Genomic DNA, 22,126 nt, shown 5'->3' with positions numbered 1-22,126 from the left:
ATGTTAGTAAAACTTAATTGACTGATTACCTATTTAAAAGTGGGTATTGACTTTATATACATATGGTATGAAAGCAAAAGAAATATAATTCTACAAACTACATTTCAAAGGAGTAAAGATCAAGACAATGAGTAATCAGGGTAAATTGAGGACTATAAAACCTTTATTTCCACAGTGAAAACAGTTCACTTTGGTGAAGTATATAAGGGGTTAAAGACTAGTAGGTTTGGTACTTAATTGCTGTTGCTGTTGTTTAGTCACTAAGTCATGTCTAAATCTTTGCCACCCTGTGGACTGTAGCCTGCCAGACTCCTCTGGGTTCCCTGGAGGAGGAAATGGTAAACCACTCCAGTATGCTTGCTGGGATAATCTCATAGACAGAGGAGCCTGGAAGGCTACAGTTCATGGGACCTACAAAGAGTCAGATACCCATAAACAAAGAATATTGTATATATATATAAAACTAGAAATATTTTATATCCAGAGAAGGAAATGAGTTGCCTTTTACATGATTTACAGAAATGAATAAAAAATAAGAAGCACTTAGTAGATAAAAACTTTTAATTCCTTCTTTAAAGATGTATAAGTAAAATAGTGGTCATATTGCAGAGAAGAAGCCTATTCTGACTCCATGTTGGAATTGTTTGACTTGCTTTTCATTGCTTTTGTTATTATAATTATACAGAATGATCTATCTCAGAGAATACTGCTCCTCTGCCTGACTGTTTAAACTAAAGTGTCTTTGTACAACCCTGTCCACCTGTGGATAGCAGGAGGGAAGAAATTAACACATCCCTTGCCTGAGGCTTGTCATTCTGGGAGATGTTTGCAATATTTCCCATAACAACTGTAAATATCTATGCACCCAACATAGGAGCACCTCAATACATAAGACAAACATTAACAGACATAAAAGGAGAAATTGGCAGTAACACAATAATAGTAGGAGACTTCGGAGAAGGCAATGGCATCCCACTCCAGTACTCTTGCCTGGAAAATCCCCATGGGCGGAGGAGCCTGGTAGGCTGCAGTCCATGGGGTTGCGAAGAGTTGGACACGACTGAGTGACTTCACTTTCACTTTTCACTTTCACGCATTGGAGAAGAAAATGGCAACCCACTCCAGTGTTCTTGCCTGGAGAATCCCAGGGATGGGGGAGCCTGGTGGGCTGCTGTCTATGGGGTCGCACAGAGTCGGACATGACTGAAGTGACTTAGCAGTAGCAGTAGGAGACTTTAACACCCGACTCACACCAATGGACAGATCATCAAAACAGAAAATTAATAAGAAAACACAAAATAAATAAAAGAAATCCAGATTGGAAAAGAAGTAAAGCTTTCACTGTTTGTGGATGACATGATACTGCACATAGAAAATCCTAAAGATAGTATCAGAAAATTAACAAGAGCTAATCAATGAATTTAGCAAAGTTGCAGGATACAAAATCAATACACAGAAATCACTTGCATTTCTATATACTAACAATGAAAAATCAGAAAGAGCAATTAAGGAATCAATCCCATTCACCATGGCAACTAAAAGAATAAAATATCTAGGAATAAACTTACCTAAGGAGACAAAAGTACTGTACACAGAAAATTATAAGACATTAATGAAAGAAATCAAAAGTGACATAAACAGATGGAGAGATATTCCATGTTCCTGAAAAATCAATATTCTGAAAATGACTGTACCACCAAATGCAACCTACAGATTCAATGCGATCCCTATCAAATCACCAATGGCATTTTTCACAGAAATAGAACAAAAAATTTCACAACTCATATGGACACAAAAGACCCTGAATATCCAAAGCAGCCTTGAGAAAGAAGAATGGAGCTGGAAGAATCAACCTTCCTGACTTCATATTGTACTACAAAGCTACAGTCATCAAGACAGTATGGTACTGGCACATAAACAGAAATATAGACCAACGGAACAATTAATGGCCTTTTTGCTTTGCTTCCTCACCTCCCCCCTTCTCTGGTCTATAAAAGAGCCTGGTGTTCAGATCCTAGTAAGATGGTTATTTTGAGGTGCTAGCCTGCTATCTTCTCAGTCTTCTGGCTTTCAGAATAAAGTTGTTTTTCTTGCCTCAACACCTAGTCTCTTAGATTCATTGGCCTGTCCTGCGGCAAGCAGAGCGAGCTTGGACTTGGTAATAGGCATGTGTTTACAGATTGTTAAGAAATGTATTTGTTCTTCTATTTGGTAATATTAATATAAGACTCAGGATAGTACAGCAGCTAAGAGTATTGGTTCTGGATCCAGATTTCCTATATATGAATTCCAGTTACAGGGCAAGTTATTTAACTGTAGTGTACCTCAGTCTTCGTCTGTAAAACAGCATCTAACTAATAAGACTATAAGAGAATTAAATGAACTGATACACACAATGAGGTTAAGGAGCTCCTAGCACATGATAGGATCCAAAAGAAGTTAATTATTTAATATTATTTATTACCATTATTATCAATTTTACTTGTAATGGAATAAAGTTACCTCAGTAAACTTCCTCCTTTTCCAAATGTATCTCATTAATTATATTATTTATGCTCTATACTGAGGTCTGATATTAATTACTATTATAGGCTCCTACAGGGCAGTGTTAACTAAAATGTAAGCAACAATTTTCTCAATATTATTTGAAGTGTCCTGAATCCAATGAATGTATATGGGGAGAAGACAAAGGCAAAACAAAGACCCTGTGCTAGAAAAAATGTGATGAGGGTCAAATGGTGAAGAGTTGGTGAGGTTCAAATGGTGATGAGATTCAAATGGTAAATGTATATATGAGGAGGGCAAAGAAGTTTTATTTTAAAATCCCTGTTGAAACTTTTTATCTTAAAAACTCTCTTGGATAAACATAAAGAAAAACAGAGACCCTTCAAAAATGGGACTTGGCAAAGGATTTCTAATAAAGGATGATGAAACCACTTTCTGGTTTGGGGCTGTTTTCTCCTATCTTTCAAGTCCCATAATAAGAAAGAAAAAGTAGTATAAGACCACGGCTATACCAGGTTCACAGAGGAACTGTTTGTGGCATCTGTTGACTACTCAGATATCCTGAAGCTGGCCTGCATAGTTGTTCTCTGTTATTTTCAGGCTCAGATGTCCAAAGACAGTTACAAGGCTAGTGTTAGTTAAGAAGAGTTCAAAGCAGTCCATTTTACCTGGAGCCTTAAAAACATCCTAGTCATAAAAAGCAAAACTAAATATTTCTCATGTCTAAGGTATGAATAAAAGGGGATGGAGCTTTCCAGATTTACTATGCCCTCAAGTTAAAATAAATTTCTAGTCTGAGAATTTGTATGTCAAGAATGTTTCATTTGATTTGCCCTAAACAGAATATAAATGGAACAGAAATCAATGATTTGGGCCTTATCAAGGCCATATATTTTACATTTTTATCTATAAGGTTTTAATCAGTAAGAAATCCTATAACTGCTCTTTGACATCCAACTCCTGCTTCTTTTGTGATTATTTTCTTCCACTTAGCTGAATTGTTGTGCTTTTCATATCAAAGTTCAACTAAGGAAACTATGTCTTATCAACTTAATTTAAATCCATTACATGATGAAAAGTAAATATTTTGACAGAAACATTTCAGAATCAAAAATCAAAAAGAGATGGTATCTAAGTACTTGAAAATTATCAGATCATTTTACAGTAAATAAATTACATTATGTACCTAAACTGATTTTTAGCATTTGTACCCAGAAATCAACGATTGCTAGAGTCAGAGAATAATTTTTTAACAAATATATTAATAGAGGAAGCTATCCTCATATATTAACCAAAATGAAACCATTTTCTAAGGTTTTATACCTTGATTGACACATATTGAATGTTTGGTCTCCTTATATTTAATGAAGAACATTTATACAGGTATTATGGAAAATGAAGGTAAAAATAGGCTTATGAAACTTTTCTTTGATAAAAAATAATTAGGCATGAAAATTCAAATAATATGTTGCTATAGGAGCAGTATGCTGCTGCTGCTAAGTTGCTTCAGTCGTGTCCGACTCTGTGCAACCCCATAGACGGCAGCCCACCAGGCTCCCCCGTCCCTGGGATTCTCCAGGCAAGAACACTGGAGTGGGTTGCCATTTCCTTCTCCTAGAAGCAGCATAGTGATAAGTAAAAAGTATAGACATCAAAGTAGTTGTAGGAAATATCTTAAGAATAATGTTTGCAAGATACATGTATTAACATTGTTTTCAATGGTTTTAACACAGCTCTTAGACTTTCAATGCCCATTAAAATAATGATATGCCATTATTAACAAATAAATAAGTAAAACAAAACTTTAGAAACTTTTTCCAAGATTACAGGCAAAGAGAATGTCATAGTTTAGTTTTGGTTATTATGAATAAGATTATGAAAAATCTATACTATAAATAAATTTTTGTACTACATTAGCAACAAGCATAAGGAAATTGCAAATGCATACCTTGCACACACTTTATATCTGTCTAATATTTTTATATAGGGATATGACAGATGATAAATTAAAGGGATAATATCTTTCCCTTGTTCAAGGTAATTGCCTTCATGATATCAATTGTGAAGATGCTTTCTCCAAATTGCCAGATTGTGTGATAAAGGTGGAAGGATAAATACATGGGCATTTTGTAACTTCAGTTATTCTGTGGACTGTATTCATTGATGTTATTAACTAAATCACATGACACAACCTCTCTTCACAGAGCTGAAAGTATAGTAAGGTTTATAAGGATAACTACATCTAATTAATATCTAATATTAACTAACAAAAAATATTTCACAAAGTGACACAGTCGTATTCATGACTTATACACCTTCTAAGATTTAAACCACTCACTGAAAGTGAAAGTCTCTCAGTCATGTCCAACTCTTTGGGACACAGTCCATGGAATTCTCCAGGCCAGAATACTGGAGTGGGTAGCCTTTCCCTTCTCCAGGGGATCTTCTCAACCCAGCAATTGAACCCAGGTCTCCTGCACTGGAGGCGGATTCTTTACTAACTGAGCTATCAGGGAAGCCCCAAACTACTCACCATATTGCCACTAAAATTGTATGAGTAAAACCAGAAATAGAAGAAGTTGAATAAATTGCGAGATACACCAAAATTTAAACTAATAAATTCAGACACAAGAATCATATCCTTCCCATTTGATATCATAATCCTCTCCTGGAAGATAACTGTAAACATTATATATATATATACACACACACACACATATATATACATATATATATATACACACACATACATATGTACATATACACACACACACATGCATACATATACATCTGAAAATAAATGTGAAAAAATATATATGAATGAACTATATATATTGTCAGTAATGACTAACGCGGCCCCCGACGGGAGCCACGTTAGGCATTACTGACAATACATTTGAACACAGATATAATATATATTCAGCTATTTCCAGAAGAACTGATGAACCTATGACAAATGTAAATGACTAACCTGGTGTCACTACTACTCCATTTCCATTGACCACAGGCCTCTCTTCCTCTTCCTCCTCAGGAGGCTCTATGCTTGCTTTCTCCATGTTGCTCACTGATTTATTCCTCTTTCGTTTTCCTTCAGCGCTTGGAGTGGCTCCAGGAAGTATCTGGTCTGTTACATTTAATAATAATGGTGCTGGTTCTGCTGGAGGCTTTGGGGTACCGTAGTAATTGTCTGCAAACAATAAAAAGCATTATGAAGTTAAGCATTTCTCCTACCGATGCGCATAATTTGTAAAGAATGGAAATTTTATTAACAAATGTGGATCCTAGTTTGTATACATTATATATATATATTAATATACCTACAAATATATCATTTTATAGCCTTTTATGTTTTTAATACATTAATTTGTTTCTTATTTTGTATTGGGCTTTAATGCTTAAGGAAAGATACTGATCTATATTTCACCTTAATTCCAAATAAAATATAGTCTTACTTATTGATATGGCACACAGCAATTTCAAATTAATCAAAGAATTTTGGTAACAAGTTTTTCTTATAATTTTTTTAAGAATAATTATTTCTGAATAAGAGTATAGGTAACTTTTTTTTTTAAAGCAAATCTCACAACATTCTGCAAAGGCACAAACACACTGTGCTTTTCTCCAGCTTTCAAAGGGCTCTGGCTGTTGTCTTTGATGTGCACAGCATCCTGCCTAGAGCTGCATCTCCCTGCCGTTTTAGTCGTTCCCATGACTGCTGACAGTGGGCCTGCTGCTCTAATCGTTCTTCAGATTACCACAGCTCTTTTTCCCACAGTTCCATGATCTCAGCTACAGAATCATTTGTTTCTCTCATCAGCCTGCGAAACTTGTTAAAAAGGAGACTAATTCCTGTGCATCTCTGTAATAAGAGCCTGGCAAATAGTAGGCATGGTATATGAGCTTACTACGTGAATATCCATATATATTCAAGGCAAATTACTTTCTAAAAAATACTTTAATTTTTTGATTGGCAAAAAAATATAGTGGTGTGTTTTTAAAAAGATCAGTGTTATACTTTCAGCATCAACTTCAAACCCATTATTGTGTTTTCAATCAATTGAATAGTTTATGAACATCTTTGCTCATGCATTCATTGGAGTCTTTACTTAGCATTGACTATGAACCCAAGCACTCCAGTATACCTCTGAGAGAAAATGATGACTGCAATGCAATCCTTGTCTTCCAGATGCTCAAGGGTCTAGGCACATTTGACAGTAAGCAGACAAGCATTAAAACAGGAAGTAGGATTAATCACTCAAACAAGGAGACACAGAGAGGAAAACCCATCTCACTACCTGCAGAGACCACTGAAGGTAACTGGGAAGACCGTGTGGTGTGAAAGAAACAATTCTTAAGTAGAAGTGATGGGGTCTAGATGTGTAGTTTCTATGTAACTACGATTCAAGTAACTCAGTAAGGCTCACTCTCTTCATCTATATATTGGGAATGGCAATATTTGTTAAAATCACCTGTATTGTGATCTGCAAACAATAAAACATACTCTAGTTAAATTAAAAATGATAAGGATGAGAAGATGTGAGATGGCTACTTGAGGGAAGAGACTGGAAACTCTTGGGGGAAAAGGGCAGAAACAAAGAAGTTCTCTCTGGACACCCAGGCTTTGTGTGCTGGCCCTGGACTCTGAAGCCTAGCAGATCCCACTACCTCAGGCTCAACCCTCAGTGGCAGCCACCCTGGTGGGGATGAACTTAAACTCTTCTCAGGAGCTCTGAGCTTATTCATTTCCAGGGAAACGTTCAGGAAAGGTCATCTCATTGGCTGAATCACAGGCACAAGAGAGCCCCTGAACTGCTGAGGAGGACTGCCCTCCTTAGATTTCACAGGGGAGTCTGGAGCCCTATTTTCATCCATTGTATATCATGGTTCTCCCTGAGACAGGAAGGGCTTTGAGATGCTGGACAGGCAGAAATTACAAACCTTCACTACATGTGCCCAACTGGGTTGTTGTGACGATGAAGTAAGGATGTATGAGGAAGAGCTTCATAAATTGTGACACCGCCCATTTTAATGGCAGTGTAAAACTTCAGGCTGGCATGAAGTGAGTGATGGTTCTGGAGGCCAGCCATGCCACTGACACTGTTGCTCATTTTCACAGATATTCACAGTTATAAGAACAATACCAGAAAAAAATTATCATGTAAAGTGGTTCTTAAACATGTAGAACTTTTAAACATTAGTCTGCAAAGTGGATGTTACATATTTTGCTACAGGTTGCTTTCTAATTTGATTTAGAGCATTTCAAATGAATCAGACCTTTGAATGCACTTGCCAAATTCTGAGCAAACAAAAACTGTTAGTTGTTCCTAGAAGTCTATGAACTATTACTGTATTACAGCACCCAAAAGACCTAGCATAGTTCTTAGTAATATTGCTGTGTTTCCTATAGAATCATAACACTTAACTTCTTATGTAATAAATATAATGTAAATTAGTAAATAGTCCTGCATTTTCCAATAAGTAGTATACTTTTAAGCAGTGTTCTGATTTTTTAGTGCTTCTAAATATATATAGTTACTAAGAAAAGTGAGTTTGAGTAGGCTCCAGGAGTTGGTGAGGGACAGGGAAGCCTGGCTTGCTGCAGCCCATGGGGTCACAAAGAGTCGGACATGACTGAGTGATTGAACTGAACTTAAGAAAAGTAAAAGTGTTAGTTGCTCAATTGTGATCAACTTTTTGCAATCCCATGGACAGTAGCCCTCACCAAGCTCCTTTGTCCATGGAATTCTCCAGGAAAGAATACTGGAGTGGGTAGTCATTCCCTTCTCTAGGGGATCTTCCCGACCAGTGATTGAAACCAGTTCTCCTGCATTGCAGGCAGATTCTTTACTGTCTGAGCAACCACTGAAAGATGAGCCCCGCAGGTCACTAGGTGTCTAATATGCTACTGGGGAAGAGTGGAGAAGTAGCTTCAGGGAGAATGAAGAGGCTGAGCCAAAGTAGGCACTATGCCTAGTTGTGGATGTAGTGCTGAAAGTAAAGTCTGATACTGTAAAGAACAATATTGCATAGGTACCTGGAATGTTAGGTCCATTAATCAAGGTAAATTGGTGGTCAAAGAAGAGATGGCAAGAGTGAACATTGAGGGAAAAAAAAGAGTGAACATTGACATTTTAGGAATCAGTGAACTAAAATCGACCAGAATGGGAGAATATAATTCAGATGACCATTATATCTACTACTGTGGGCAAGAATCCCATAGAAGAAATGGAGTAGCCCTCATAGTCAAAAAAAAAAAAAAAAAAAGAGTCCAAAACGCAGTACTTGGGTGCAATCTCAAAAATGACAATGATCTTGGTTCCTTTGCAAGGAAAACCATTCAACACCACAGTATCCAAGTTTATGCCCAACCACTAGTGCCAAAAAGGCTGAAGCTGAATGGTTCTTTGCAGACCCACAAGACCTTCTAGAACTAACATCAAAAAAAAGATGCCCTTTTCATCATAATGGAGTGGAATGCAAAAGTAGGAAGTCAAGAGATAAATGGAATAACATGCAAGTTTGGCCTTGGGGTACAAAATAAAGCAGGGTAAAGCTAACAGAGCCTTGCCAAGATAGCAAAAACCCTCTTCCAAAAACACAAGAGATGATTCTACACATGGACATCACCAGATGGTCAATACTAAAATCAGACTGATTATATCCTTTGCAGCCAAAGGTGGAGAAGCTCTGTATAGTCAGTAAAAACAAGACCTGGAGCTGACTGTGACTCAGATCATGAACTCCTTATTGCCAAATTCAGACTTAAATTGAAGAAAGTAGGGAAAGCCACTAGGCCATTCAGGGGTTGACCTAAATCAAATCTCTTATGATTATACAGTGGTAGTGACAGATTCAAGGGATTAGATCTGACAGACTGCCTGAAGAACAATGGATAGAGATTTGTAACACTGCACAGGAGGCAGTGACCAAAACCATCCCCAAGAAAAAGAAATGCAACAAGGCAAGATGGTTGTCTGAGGAGGCCTTACAAATAGCTGAAGAAAGAAGTGAAAGGAAAAGGAGAAGGAAAAAATGTACCCAACTTAATGCAGAGTTCCCAAGAATAGCAAGGAGAGATAAGAAGCCTTCTTAAGTGAACAATGCAAAGAAATAGAGAAAATAGTAGAAAGGGAAAGACTAGAGATCTCTTCAAGAAAATTAGAGATACCAAGGGAACATTTCATTCAAAGATGGGCACAATAAAAGACAGAAATAAGTTAGGACGTAACAGAAATAGAAGAGATTAAGAAGTGATGCCAAGAATACACAGAACTGTATGAAAAAGGTCTTAATGATATAGATAAACACAATGCTATGGTTATTCACCTAGCACCAGACATCCTGGAATGTGTAGTCAAGTTGGGCTTAGAAGGCATCACTATGAATAAAGCTAGTGGAGGTGATGGAATTCCAGCTGAGCTACTTCAAATCCTAAAAGATGATGCTGTTAAAGTGCTGCACTCACTATGCCAGCACATTTGGAAAACTCAGCAGTGGATACAGGACTGGAAAAGGTCAGTTTTCATTCCAGTCCCAAAGAAGGGCAATGCCAAAAAATGTTCAAACTATCACACAATTGCGCCCATTTCACAAGCTAGCAAGATAATGCTAAAACTCTTCAAGCTAGACTTCAACAGTACGTGAACTGAGAACATCCAGGTGCACAAGCTAGATTTAGAAAACACACAGGAACTAGAGATCAAATTGCCAACATCTGTTGGATCATAGAAAAATCAACAGAATTCCAGAAAAACATCTACTTCTGCTTCATTGACTAAGCTAAATCCTTTGACTGTATGGATCACAACAAACTGTGGAAAATTCTTAGAGATGGGAATACCAGACCACCTTACCCACTTCCTGTGAAACCTGTATACAGGTGAAGAAGCAACAGTTAGAACCAGACATGGAACAATGGACTGGTTCAAAATTGAGAAAAGAGTACATCAAGGCTATATATTGTCACCCTGCTTATTTAATTTATATGCAGAGTACATTGCTAGAAATACTGGGCTGGATGAAGCACAGTGGAATCAAGATCCAGGAGAAATATCAATAACCTCAGATATGCAGATGACACCACCCTTATGGCAGAAAAAAACAGGAACTAAAGAGTCTCTTGATGAATGTGAAAAAAGAGAGTGAAAAGGTTGGCTTAAAACTCAACATTCAGAAAACTAAGATCATAGCATTCAGTCCCATCATTTCATGGCAAATAGATGGGGAAACAATGGAAATAGTGACAGACTTTATTTTTGGGGGCTCCAACATCACTGCAGACAGTGACTACAGCCATGAAATTAAAAGATGTTTGCTCCTTGGAAGAAAAGCCACGACAAACCTAGACAGTATATTCAAAAGCAGAAACATTACATTACTGACAAAGGTCCATCTAGTCAAAGCTATGGTTTTTCCAATAGTTATGTATGGATGTAAGAGTTGGAACACAAAGAAGACTGGGTGTGGAAGAATTGATGCTTTTGAACTGGGGTGTTGGAGAAGAGTCTCAAGAGTCCCTTGGACTGCAAGGAGATCAAACCAGTCCATCTTAAAGGAAACCACTCCTGAATATTCATTGAAAGGACCAATGCTGAAGCTGCTGCTGCTGCTGCTGCTAAGTCGCTTCAGTCGTGTCCGACTCTGTGCGACCCCAGAGACGGCAGCCCACCAGGCTCCCCCGTCCCTGGGATTCTCCAAGCAAGAACACTGGAGTGGGTTGCCATTTCCTTCTCCAATGAATGAAAGTGAAAAGTGAAAGTGAAGTCTAAAGCTCTAATAATTTGGCTACATGATGTGAAAAGCTGACTCATTAGAAAAGAGCCTGATGCTCAGAAAGATTGAAGGCAGGAGGAGAAGGGGAAGACAGAGGATGAAATTCTTGGATGGCATCATTGACTCAATGGACATGAGTTGAGTAAATTCAGGGAGATAGTGAAGGACAGGGAAGCCTGGCATGCTGCAGTCCATGTGGTCTCAAGGAGCTGGACATGACTGAATGAATGAATAACAACAACAAGTACTAAGAAAAATGAATTGCACTTCAGTGACATTTTTTCCAATTTGTCTTTTATGGCTTAAATCTCTGTGAGGTAGAAAAAGAACCTTTTACTAATTAGAAATAAATGCATGTGTGAGTTCAGTCACATAGCTCAGGCTAAAAATAATTATTAACAGATTATGTTGAATTTATATTCATAAATAATTGCATCTATTGACATGTGATGTGATTATAAATCATATAGCAGTATTTTTTCCTACAATTTGGTTTATAAAATTAATACTTTAAATTTTAGATGCAAAAGAATATAAAATATTAATTAAGACATTAAGATTATCTTTATTAGCAATAATAATAGCAATTTAAAAGAGGCATAGAAATAATGCATATAGTTACTACATTTGAGAAATGCAATTCCTAGAAAATAGGCTATTGCTTAAACCAAATACACAGAACAAAGAAACAGGAAATTCCTAAAAGAAGCTGAAATTCAGCCAAATGGTCACGTAGCTTAATTACTGAAATAATCCTGGTGTTTAAGTATATACAAACCAATATACTAAGGATAAATGTGCCATGTAGGTAACACAACAGCATGTTTTCAGAAAACAAATAAACATCAAAACTATTTTAAAATATAATTTGGAAAAACTGTCCCATTAAGCATGAAGTACCTGTATGTATGTTTAACAGCACAGATCACAGCGAGATAAAATGACTTTGAATCCTGTGTCCCCTAATCTGGCTGGCTCTTCATATCCTTAAAGTGAAATTCAGCTGAAGTGGAACTGTGGGTCTGTAAGATGACCACAGCCACAAAAGCAACTGTAATAACCCATGCCATGATTATCATCATAGCAATTTAGTGAGCTGGACATTGAAAGGGAATTTTACTTCTGAGCTCTTGTATCTGATAGGGATTAGAATGAAGTTATCCTGCCTCTGCAGTTAAAGGAAAATAGAGGCTCTAAAAAAATTAAACTATTTCCAATATTATACATGAAGCAAGTGGAAAAACTATATCCATCTGATTGAGGAACCACATTTCTTTTCAAAATACTATAATGCCTCCCGAGAGAGAAAGAAAGATAAATAAATAAAAGTACAGAGCAATTTGATACAGTCCTCTAGGACTTCACTCAAAGTCACAACCAATGAACAGAAAAATATCACTTTCAAAAGAGAAATCAGTGATTGCTACCAAAATCATGAAGCAGGGACATTTTAGGTGATTTTTTTCCCTCCTTTCTTTTAAAATTGAGTGTGAATGTGAGTGTGAGTATGTGTGTGTGTGTGTGTTTTGGGGGGGCATGGGGTAGGGATTATAGGCTTTCCAGCCCACTTTTTACTGACTGTATTTGTAATGAATGATGTATTCATTAGCAGTTTCATGTTAATTTAACACAAAGTTTCACTAAGTTAGTTGTTAAAAATGATGACAAAATGGAAATGATACATATCATTGTTCACATAATTCTATCATAATTAGGATAATCTATAAATTAAGAAAGTTTAATTTTGAATCAATGTTTGGAAAATAAAAGAGGCAATTATTGAGAAACTTGACTTATACATCAGCTTTTAAAGTACTTAAAAGAATGGCTTTTTTTTTTTCATAAAGGTATAGATAATCAAAGGGCTTCCCTGATGGCTCAGTGGTAAAGAATCCATCTACCAATGCAGAAGATGTGGTTTCAATCACTTTGTTTTGTTGTTTAGTTGCTCACCCGTGTCCGAATCTTTTGCAACCCCATGAACAGCAGTCTGCCAGGCTCCTCTATCCATGGTATTTCCCAGGCAAAAATACTAGAGTGGGTTATCATTTTCTTCTCCAAGTTCAATCCCTGGGTCAGGAATACTCCCTGAAGAAGGAAATGGCAACCTACTCTAGTATTCTTGACTGGGAAATCCCATGGACAGAGGAGCTTGGTAGCCTATAGTCCATTGGGTCGCAAAAGAATCACACATGACTTAGCGACTAAACAACAGCATAGTTATGAAAAAGTGAAACAGGGTGAATACAGTCATTTCTTACATTATAAATACGAAATGAGCTTCCCTGGTGGCTCAGTCATGAAGAATCTGCCTGCCAATGGAGGACACACGGGTTTGATCCCTGACCTGGGAGGATCCCACATGTGGAGAAAATATGCTTGTGTGCCACAATTACTGAGCCTGTGCTCTAGAGCCTGGGAGCTGCACCGACTGAGCCCATGTGCCACAACTACTAAGGCCTGCATGCCCACAACTACAACAGGAGAAATCACTGCAATGAGAAGCATGTGTACCAGAACTAGAGCGTAGTCTCCATTCGCCAGAACCAAAGAAAAGCCCATGAAACATCGTAGACCCAGCACAGCCAAAAATAAATACATATTTAAAAAAATGTGAAGAAAGCTTCCCAGAAATATGAATAAAAAGAATAGTCTATAATGTCAATAATCTGTTTAATAATAAAAATATTTAATAAATGACCATTTACACTGAATACTGTTATACTTAATTTCTTGCAAGTGGATGAAAATAGATTACAGTGCTATAAATTAACCTTCCTAGAAAATACTTGGAAAATCTAATCCATTACCCACTTTTAGACAGACCCTTCCTAAGCCATCCAGAAGAGATGAAATGAGCTTTTCAAATGACTTTTTGTGTATTATACTTGAGGACCATCACAGAATTACTCCTTTGCTTTCTCTAGCTTGTTAGAACAAATAATGTTTTAAAAAAGTCTAAATTTTCTAAATAGCATTTTGTCTTTCTTCTGATTCTTCTCAGTTTCCGCCCCTGCCTCCCCCCACCCCAGATACTGATTTTAATGGTGAGGCCAGAGGAAAAAAAGGAATACAAAATTATAAACTGTTCTTTATATTTTTTTGTATCTATAGTCTTTGTTGAAGGGTAATAGGTAACAGAATAGTATTTTCTGAGATGCACCATATTCTTTTTGCTTATAAGTTCTAATAAGAACTTGCTTATAAGTTATGATGAGAAGTAGGAAAGACACTAAAAACTAATTTGGGGTATGACAAAATGTGAAATGTGAGAGTGCTGAGATACTTTGAAATGTTTTTACTTGTTCCCAACATTTTTTCCCTTTAAACAAAATCAGTTTTCATGATAGAAACATATGATTTGTTGTTTAGTTCATTTGTCTTCTTAAGTAGTAGACGCAGATGTTGGCTCTGTGGGTTCAGTCCTTTGGGTGTATGATAATAACATGTGTAGATTTTACACTAAATAACCATCTATCATTCCACACAGCACCCAAGTGGAGATGGACTTTTGAAAGGTAATATTCTTGTCATCAAGATACCTCACAGATTAAGGTCTTGACCCCCATTTCTCCCCTATATTCTCAGTGCTTTTATTCCCATTTCAGTACCCAGAAAGAATTCATTTTGGATAATTATTCGGTGGAAGAGAGATGACTGCCTACAGACACTTCAGGGTACGCATACAACACAGTCTATCACTGAGATCCCCAGAGAGCTTGTGTTGGAAAGAATAATGGCAAAATTTGAGAGGCTGACAGTCTAATCACTTGTTTTTTACAGTTTTATAAATGGAGTGAGGAGTTTGATACTTGGCATCCTAATGGCACCTGCATAAAATGACTCCTATATTAAATGGAGAGAACAGAGTTCTAGGTCCATGCACACTTAACTGCGCTAGAAAACATGACAGATTATAAGTAAATAACTATTTTTATCACATCAGATGTTTAAATTTGTATTAACAGAAACAAATAAGTCATCAAAGGATTCTAATTCAAACTTCAAGACATGTTCAACATGTTACATATGGGATAGTAAATGACTGAAAATTAGTACCAAAAATTATAAGACGGTCTTGCCATGGCAAGAATCACAGTCATATGGCTACAGTTAGTAAAATAGAAATTCTGTAAATATAAAGCAAAGTTAGTAAATGTACCATAGAAAACATTCTGTTTTAAAATTATACTTCCTAGCAGAAAATAAGACTCAAAGTATCACTGCAGAATGCTTCTGTCAACTGATTTTTGAAATTATTTTTGCAAGCAGGTCTGATACTTAAATTTGATCTTCCCCTAGAAGGCATCATTTCTTCAGCATGTCATATATAGTTAGTAGCTTGAAACCAAAATGCAAAAAGATGCTCTGACCTTAAAAGAAGATATATTTTTCTCTTGTGGTGAAAAGCATTTATCTCACATGTGACAGAAATAGAAAAAAAAAATTTTAAATGATCACTGATATCTGCGCTAAATTACTAAACAATAAATTACTAAATTATTTGAAAATTCAGTGTTGAATATGACTTTCAAAATGTGGACAATTGTGTAGACAACGTGAAAAATTATGTTTTTTTCCACAGGCAAAACTGAATTATTCTGCCACAATCCTCACCTAAGAATTTCAAGTATACTTGAAATTAATGAATGCTGGTTAGATAATAGGATCCACGTGCATTCTGGATATCACTGTCTTTAGTTGTTCATCAATACTCTCCAGAAATTGAGTAGGTGGTTTAATCTAACATTGTCTGAAACTTGTTTTCAAGTTCTCATTGAGTTCCTTGTGGTCATTTGGGCCAAATTTCCATTTATTCGTGTTAGCCAATATTTAGAGACACAGAACAAATCTTTGCTAAACTGAACTATATAGACTGGTTAGTGTATGTCGTGTCCTTCTTTAAAGAAAACTAGCTATCCTTTACTTTAGCAATTCTTCATTCAAGCATTATGCTGAAGTATTCTGAACATTTCCAGCCTGTGCCAAATAAAATATATAAAGAAATCACGCAAAGAAATCCTTAAGAGAACATAAGGAAGTTACATTTGATTTTTCAATTTCAAATATATGTTTGCTTTCAAAGTAAAGCATTAGAACATTTATAATGATACTAACATAAAAAAACTTACAAGTCCAATGCATAAACATATCACATTTAAATAATATTAAATTTCTTAGAGCAGTTCTGTCTTGTAAAAATGTTATATCAGTCACAAATACACAAATCATATGTCATTTAAAATTTTCTAATTAGTGACACTGAAAAGGGAAAAAGGTGAAAGTTATTGTAATGATATATCTGACTTTACCCACATATACAAAATATAATATTTTTAATGTAATATAATACTAAAAGTTAGGGATGCACTATTTTTACCTTTTTTCTTACTAAGTCTTCAAAACTCAATGGATAGTTTACACTTAAAGTGCATTTTGATTCAGACAAGCCCCATTTTCAGTGCTGAATATCCATGTGTGCCTAGTGACCACTATACTGAACAGTACAGCCTTATTTTATCAAATAACACTCAGGTCATCATCTGACTCATTCTTCTCAAAAACAATAAAGTGAAAATCTCTTCTTTAAATGAATGAGAGAATTGAGTAAAACACCAGAATACACTGACCACTTCAGGTAACACTGTGTCAACGAGGTTTCTTTTGCTTACTGCTTTGCTGTACTGAATTCATGAAAATATTATTAAGCACCCAACAGATGTGCATTTCTTAACAACTCTCATCCATCTTGCTTCCTAATCATTCATTTTATCACTTTATCTTGACTTAACCTGAAAATTTTACTTCTGACTTTATTATCAACCTATAAGTTAGAAAGTAAAAAAAAGAAAAAAATGTTTCAAGTGAATAATATAAATATGGACTTGTGTGTGGAGCCCATCTTAAGGCTGAAGAACCCTTTTTAGTCACAAATCACAGAGAAATTGTTGGTTCATGGTGATGGTGTAAAAACAGATTACTCATATTCATTTTTCTTCCTCTTGTTATCTCTGGTAACATACTCCATAGTACTCAGAATCCACTGCCTCATACTTCTCTCATTAGACTCCTCTTTCACACCCCATGCTCATAATAATTCCAGTTTTCTTTTTCTTCTATACAGTATATGTGTCCCATTTCTAATTTTCTTTAGTTACGCTAAGTGACTGGATCACCACTCTGATAAACTAATTCAAACTTAATGCCAACACCAAAAATTGGCTTAATGTATCTTGAATATTAACAACTTTTAATTCTAGTCCAAAAAGTTGATTGTGAGATTTGGTCCTTTCAGGGGTGTAACATATATTTTGGGCTTCCCTGGTGGCTCATCTGGTAAAGAATCCATATGCAATGTGCGAGACCTGGGTTTGATCCCTAGGCTGGGAAGATGCCCTAGAGAAGGGAAAGGCTACCCGCTCCAGTATTCTGGCCTGGAGAATTCCATAGACTGTATAGTCCATGGGGTCGCAAAGAATTGGACACGACTGAGCAAGTCTCACTCACATAAATTTTAGAAGAACTTAGTTTTTGGTACTCTCAAATGGAGATATTCTCTTGGGTAGTCAGGGCACCTGGTAAAATAAATATGATGATCCTTGGGGAATGTAAGGAAAGATCAATATGAAGATTTTTGGAAAACAGCACTGAGAAAAAAATAATTTGTATTATAATTCCAGTTAGTACCAAATTCACATGCTTCTTTTTTTAAACAGAAACCATTTGCAACTTTGTTACTAATGCAATTAATGTTTAAGTTTTAGAGTGTCTAGTGAGCTTGGTCCTTAAGAGACAGACAGTCCCTTCATGGTTCAGTAAATAAGTGGAAGTGAAATTTTGATGAGTTTTTAAATGAATGTTTGCAAAAAGCTCAGTGGATTTCTGTGATAGTCATCTTGATTAAATTTACTTCTTCAAAAATTGATAAAGGAAACTGAATCATTCAAGGACAGTATTAATTTTCTTACACGGCATTTATAGCTTCTCATACAACTTCCTTCTCTCAATGGTGCTATTAGCTGTGATAGCATGAAGTTACCAAGAAATTAGGAGACCTTTAAGACTTTCTTTTATTACTGTCTTGCAAGTATGATATCTAGGGAAATTCTGATTAACCATAATTTGATTATTGGCTAATGACTTAAGAAATCTGCCAAAATATCTAATTTTTAGATGCTAACAGAAAGCAGAAAAATTTAACTTCTACTTGGGAATTTTGTTTGCTGGATTATTCCAAGCATGCACGTGAAAGAGTGCAGCACATAGTCAGAGGATCTGGATCCTAATCAAGGTTCTACGACTGACTTCCTAAAAGACCTTGGATTAGGCATGAGACCATTCGAATTTTAGTTTCTTCATTTGTGAAGTGACAGAATCGGGTTTTAGTTCTAAAGTACTTACCTCAAAAATCCTGTAAGTATTTAAAGGATGCAATGACAACAGTTTTACATCCTTGTCATCATATCAGATTGTTTCTAAGTTAACAATGCAAAGAAATAGAGGAAAACAATAAATGGGAAAGACTAGAGATCTCTTCATGAAAATCAGAGATACCAAGGGAATATTTCATGCAAAGATGAGCACAATAAAGGACAGAAAGGGTATGGACCTAATAGAAATAGAAGATACTAAGAAGAGGTGGCAAGAATACACAGAAGAAGTATACAAAAAAGACCTTCATGACTCAGATAAACATGATGGTGTGATCATTCACCTAGAGACAGACATCCTGGAGTGTAAAGTCAAGTGGGCCTTAGGAAGCACATTATGAACAAAGCTAGTTGAGGTGATGTGATTCCAGTTGAGCTATTTCAAATCTAAAAGATGATGCTGGTAAAGTGCTGCACTCAGTATGCCAGCAAATCTGGAAAACTCATCAGTGGCCCAGGACTGGAAAAGATCAGTTTTCATTCCAGTCCCAAAGAAGGGCAATGTCAAAGAATGTTCAAACTACCGCACAATTGCACTCTTTTCACATGCTAGCAAAGTAATGCATAAAATTCTCCAAGCTAGGCTTCAACAGTATATAAACCAAGAACTTCCAGATGTTTAAGCTGGATTTAGAAAAGTCAGAGGAAACAGATCAAAATGCCAATATCTGTTGGATCATAGACAAAGTAAGGGAATTCCAGAAAAACATCTACTTCTGCTTCATTGACTACATCCACTAAGGCCTTTGACTGTGTGGATCACAACAAAATGTGGAAATTTCTTCAAGAGATGGGAATACTAGTCCACCTTACCTGTCACCTGAGAAACCTCTATGCAGGTCAAGAGTCAACAGTTAGAATATAACATGGAACAATGGATCGTTTCAAAATTTGGAAAGGAGTACGTTAAGGCTGTATACAGACACCCTGCTTATTTAACTTATATGCAGAGTACATAATGAGAAATGCTGGGCTGGATGAAGCACAAGCTGGAAGCAAGATGGCAGGGGAGAAATATCAATAACCTCATATATGCAGGTGATACTAACCTTATGGCAGAAAGCAAAGAGAAACTAAAGAGCCTCTTGTGAAGGTGAAAGAGTGGAAAAGGTGGCTCAAAACTCAATTTTCAAAAAACTAAGATCATGGCATCCAGTTCCATCACCTCATGGCAAACAGATGGGGAAACAATGGAAACAGTGATAGACTTGATTTTCTTCGGCTCCAAAATCATTGCAGATGGTGACTACAGCCACGAAATGATAAGATGCTTGTTCCTTGGAAGAAAAGCCATGACAAACCTAGATAGTGTATTCAAAAGCAGAGACATTACTTTGCTGACAGTGGGCCATCTAGTAAAAGACATGATTTTTTTCCCCATAGTCATGTATGGATGTGAGAGTTGGACCATAAAGAAGGCTCAGCACTGAAGAATTAATGCTTATGAACTGTGGTTTTGGAGGAGACTCTTGAGAGTCCCTTGGACTGCTAGGAGGTCAAACCAGTCAATACTAAAGTAAATCAACCCTGAATATCCACTGTAAGGACTGATGTTGAAGCTGAAACTCCAATACTTTGGCCACCTGATGCAAAGAACTGACTCACTGGAAAAGACCCTGATGCTGGGAAAGATTGAAGGCAGGAGGAGATGAGGATGACAGAGGATGAGATGGTTGGATGGCATCACCGACTCAATGGACATGAGTTTGAACAAGCTCTGGGAAATGGTGATGGACAGGGAAGCCTGGCAGGCTGCAGTCCATGGGGTGGCAAAGAGTGAGACAGGCCTGAGCGAGTGAAAAACAACATCATCATATCAGAAAGCCCTGAGACAATGAGGAGAGAATGGCAATAAATTGTAGCCAACAATTTCAATTACTTGAATGCCTGGACTCTTTTGCTTTCTTGACACAAATGTGGAGAACTGTCATATTACTCTCTCTTCATATTTCTTTGCACATTCCCTTCTGGGAAAATGGTTGTAGTTACAGAGTATTTCTATTTTTGTTCCAAGCCTTTCACTTGAATTCATGCCCTTAAGTATTAGAAAGCCCTTAAGTATATCCCCGACAGGATGTGAACTGTGATTACTTTTGTGGAAGGCCATACATGAATTACTTCAAATTTATATTTTAGTCCATGTGATACTTTAAAAATTTATGACTTTTAAAAGTAATTTAAAAAATTAAATAAAAACATAGGAAAAAAGTCAAAATTTTCATTGTGATCTGTGAGAGACAAGTGTAAATCCTAGCTGTTAAACTATAAAGTAAGCAACAATTTAGACTTAAGTAGAACCAACTTATAAGCCAGGGAAACAATGATCAACCCAAAAGACCAAAGAAAATAAGAACTTCTGACATTTAACTATGAGGCTTTGTGTAATTGTAACAAGTCTTGAATAATGCATATTTTTTTCCTGAATCAACATATCTACTATCTATGAAAATCAACCTGTGATAAAGATAATTATGTCAGAACTATTGGCAGTTAATAAACTCCAGAAATTAACCACTAATTCTTTTAAGATGTATTTTTTATTGAGGTACACCTTCCACAAGCCTCATATTTTTACATTATAAATTTGCCTTTCACATCGTCCTTATCATTGTGTAGTAAATTCGAAAGTATCAGAAATAAAAGTTTATTGCAAAGAAATTCTTGCATTAATGAAGGAAAAGTAGAGGGAGAAATGTGCAGAAAAAATGGAAAGTAAGAAGAAAAATAAGAAGCAAGAGGAAGAGAATAAGAGAGAATTGGAGGAAAAGGTTGAAAAAGGAAAAAGATGAGAAGAGTAGGATGGAGATGAAGACTGGAATGTGCCTTTTCATAAAGTTCCAATATTATTCCTGAGTGACATTCTGCCCAAAATCATGCATGTGTGCTCATCTGTCATCACTTAAGAGCTGATAACGTACTAAGCTACACTACCCAATATGTTACATCTGGCTGTTGAGGACTTGAAATGTGGCTGGTTTGAAATGAGAAACTTTACAAGTGTAATCCACAGATTTTGATGAAGGTATATCTTGATGAAGGTATAAAAAAGAAAGCATCCCAGTTATCATTTTTACACTGATTTATGATGTCAAAGGGCTAGCCTGGCGGCCTTGATGGTAAAGAATCTGCCTACAGTAGAGGAGGCCTGGGTTCGACCCCTCGGTCAGGAATATCCCCTGCAGAAGGGCATGGCAACCCACTCCAGTTTTCTTGCCTGGAGAATCCCATGGACAGAGGAGCTTGGCAGGCTGCAGTCTGTTGGGTCACAAGGAGTCAAACATGACTGAAGCAAGTTAGCAAGCACACATGATGTAAAAATTATAAGGTTTAGATTGCATAATGTTTCAATTCCTCTTCTAGTTCTTATGAAAAAAATAAAACTCAGCAAGTCGTCAATTACTGGTAGCAGGTAATGGCAT

General features: G+C 36.4%; 1 protein-coding gene across 4 annotated transcripts in view; it reads right to left on the bottom strand.

Moving 5' to 3' along the window:
• The window catches only part of MAGI2 (membrane associated guanylate kinase, WW and PDZ domain containing 2), an 831,153-nt gene that overhangs the window by 535,606 nt on the left and 273,421 nt on the right, over positions 1 to 22,126 (bottom strand). For all 4 annotated transcript variants that reach the window (XM_055590145.1, XM_055590146.1, XM_055590147.1 and 1 more), the window contains one exon: positions 5,477 to 5,692. In XM_055590145.1, coding sequence (XP_055446120.1) covers positions 5,477 to 5,692 — 216 coding nt within the window. The remainder of the gene's footprint in view (positions 1 to 5,476; positions 5,693 to 22,126) is intronic.

This window comes from Bubalus kerabau, chromosome 8, assembly GCF_029407905.1.
Source record: "Bubalus kerabau isolate K-KA32 ecotype Philippines breed swamp buffalo chromosome 8, PCC_UOA_SB_1v2, whole genome shotgun sequence".
Classification (NCBI taxonomy): Eukaryota; Metazoa; Chordata; class Mammalia; order Artiodactyla; family Bovidae; genus Bubalus; species Bubalus kerabau.
This window is presented reverse-complemented; position numbering and strand designations above follow the sequence as displayed.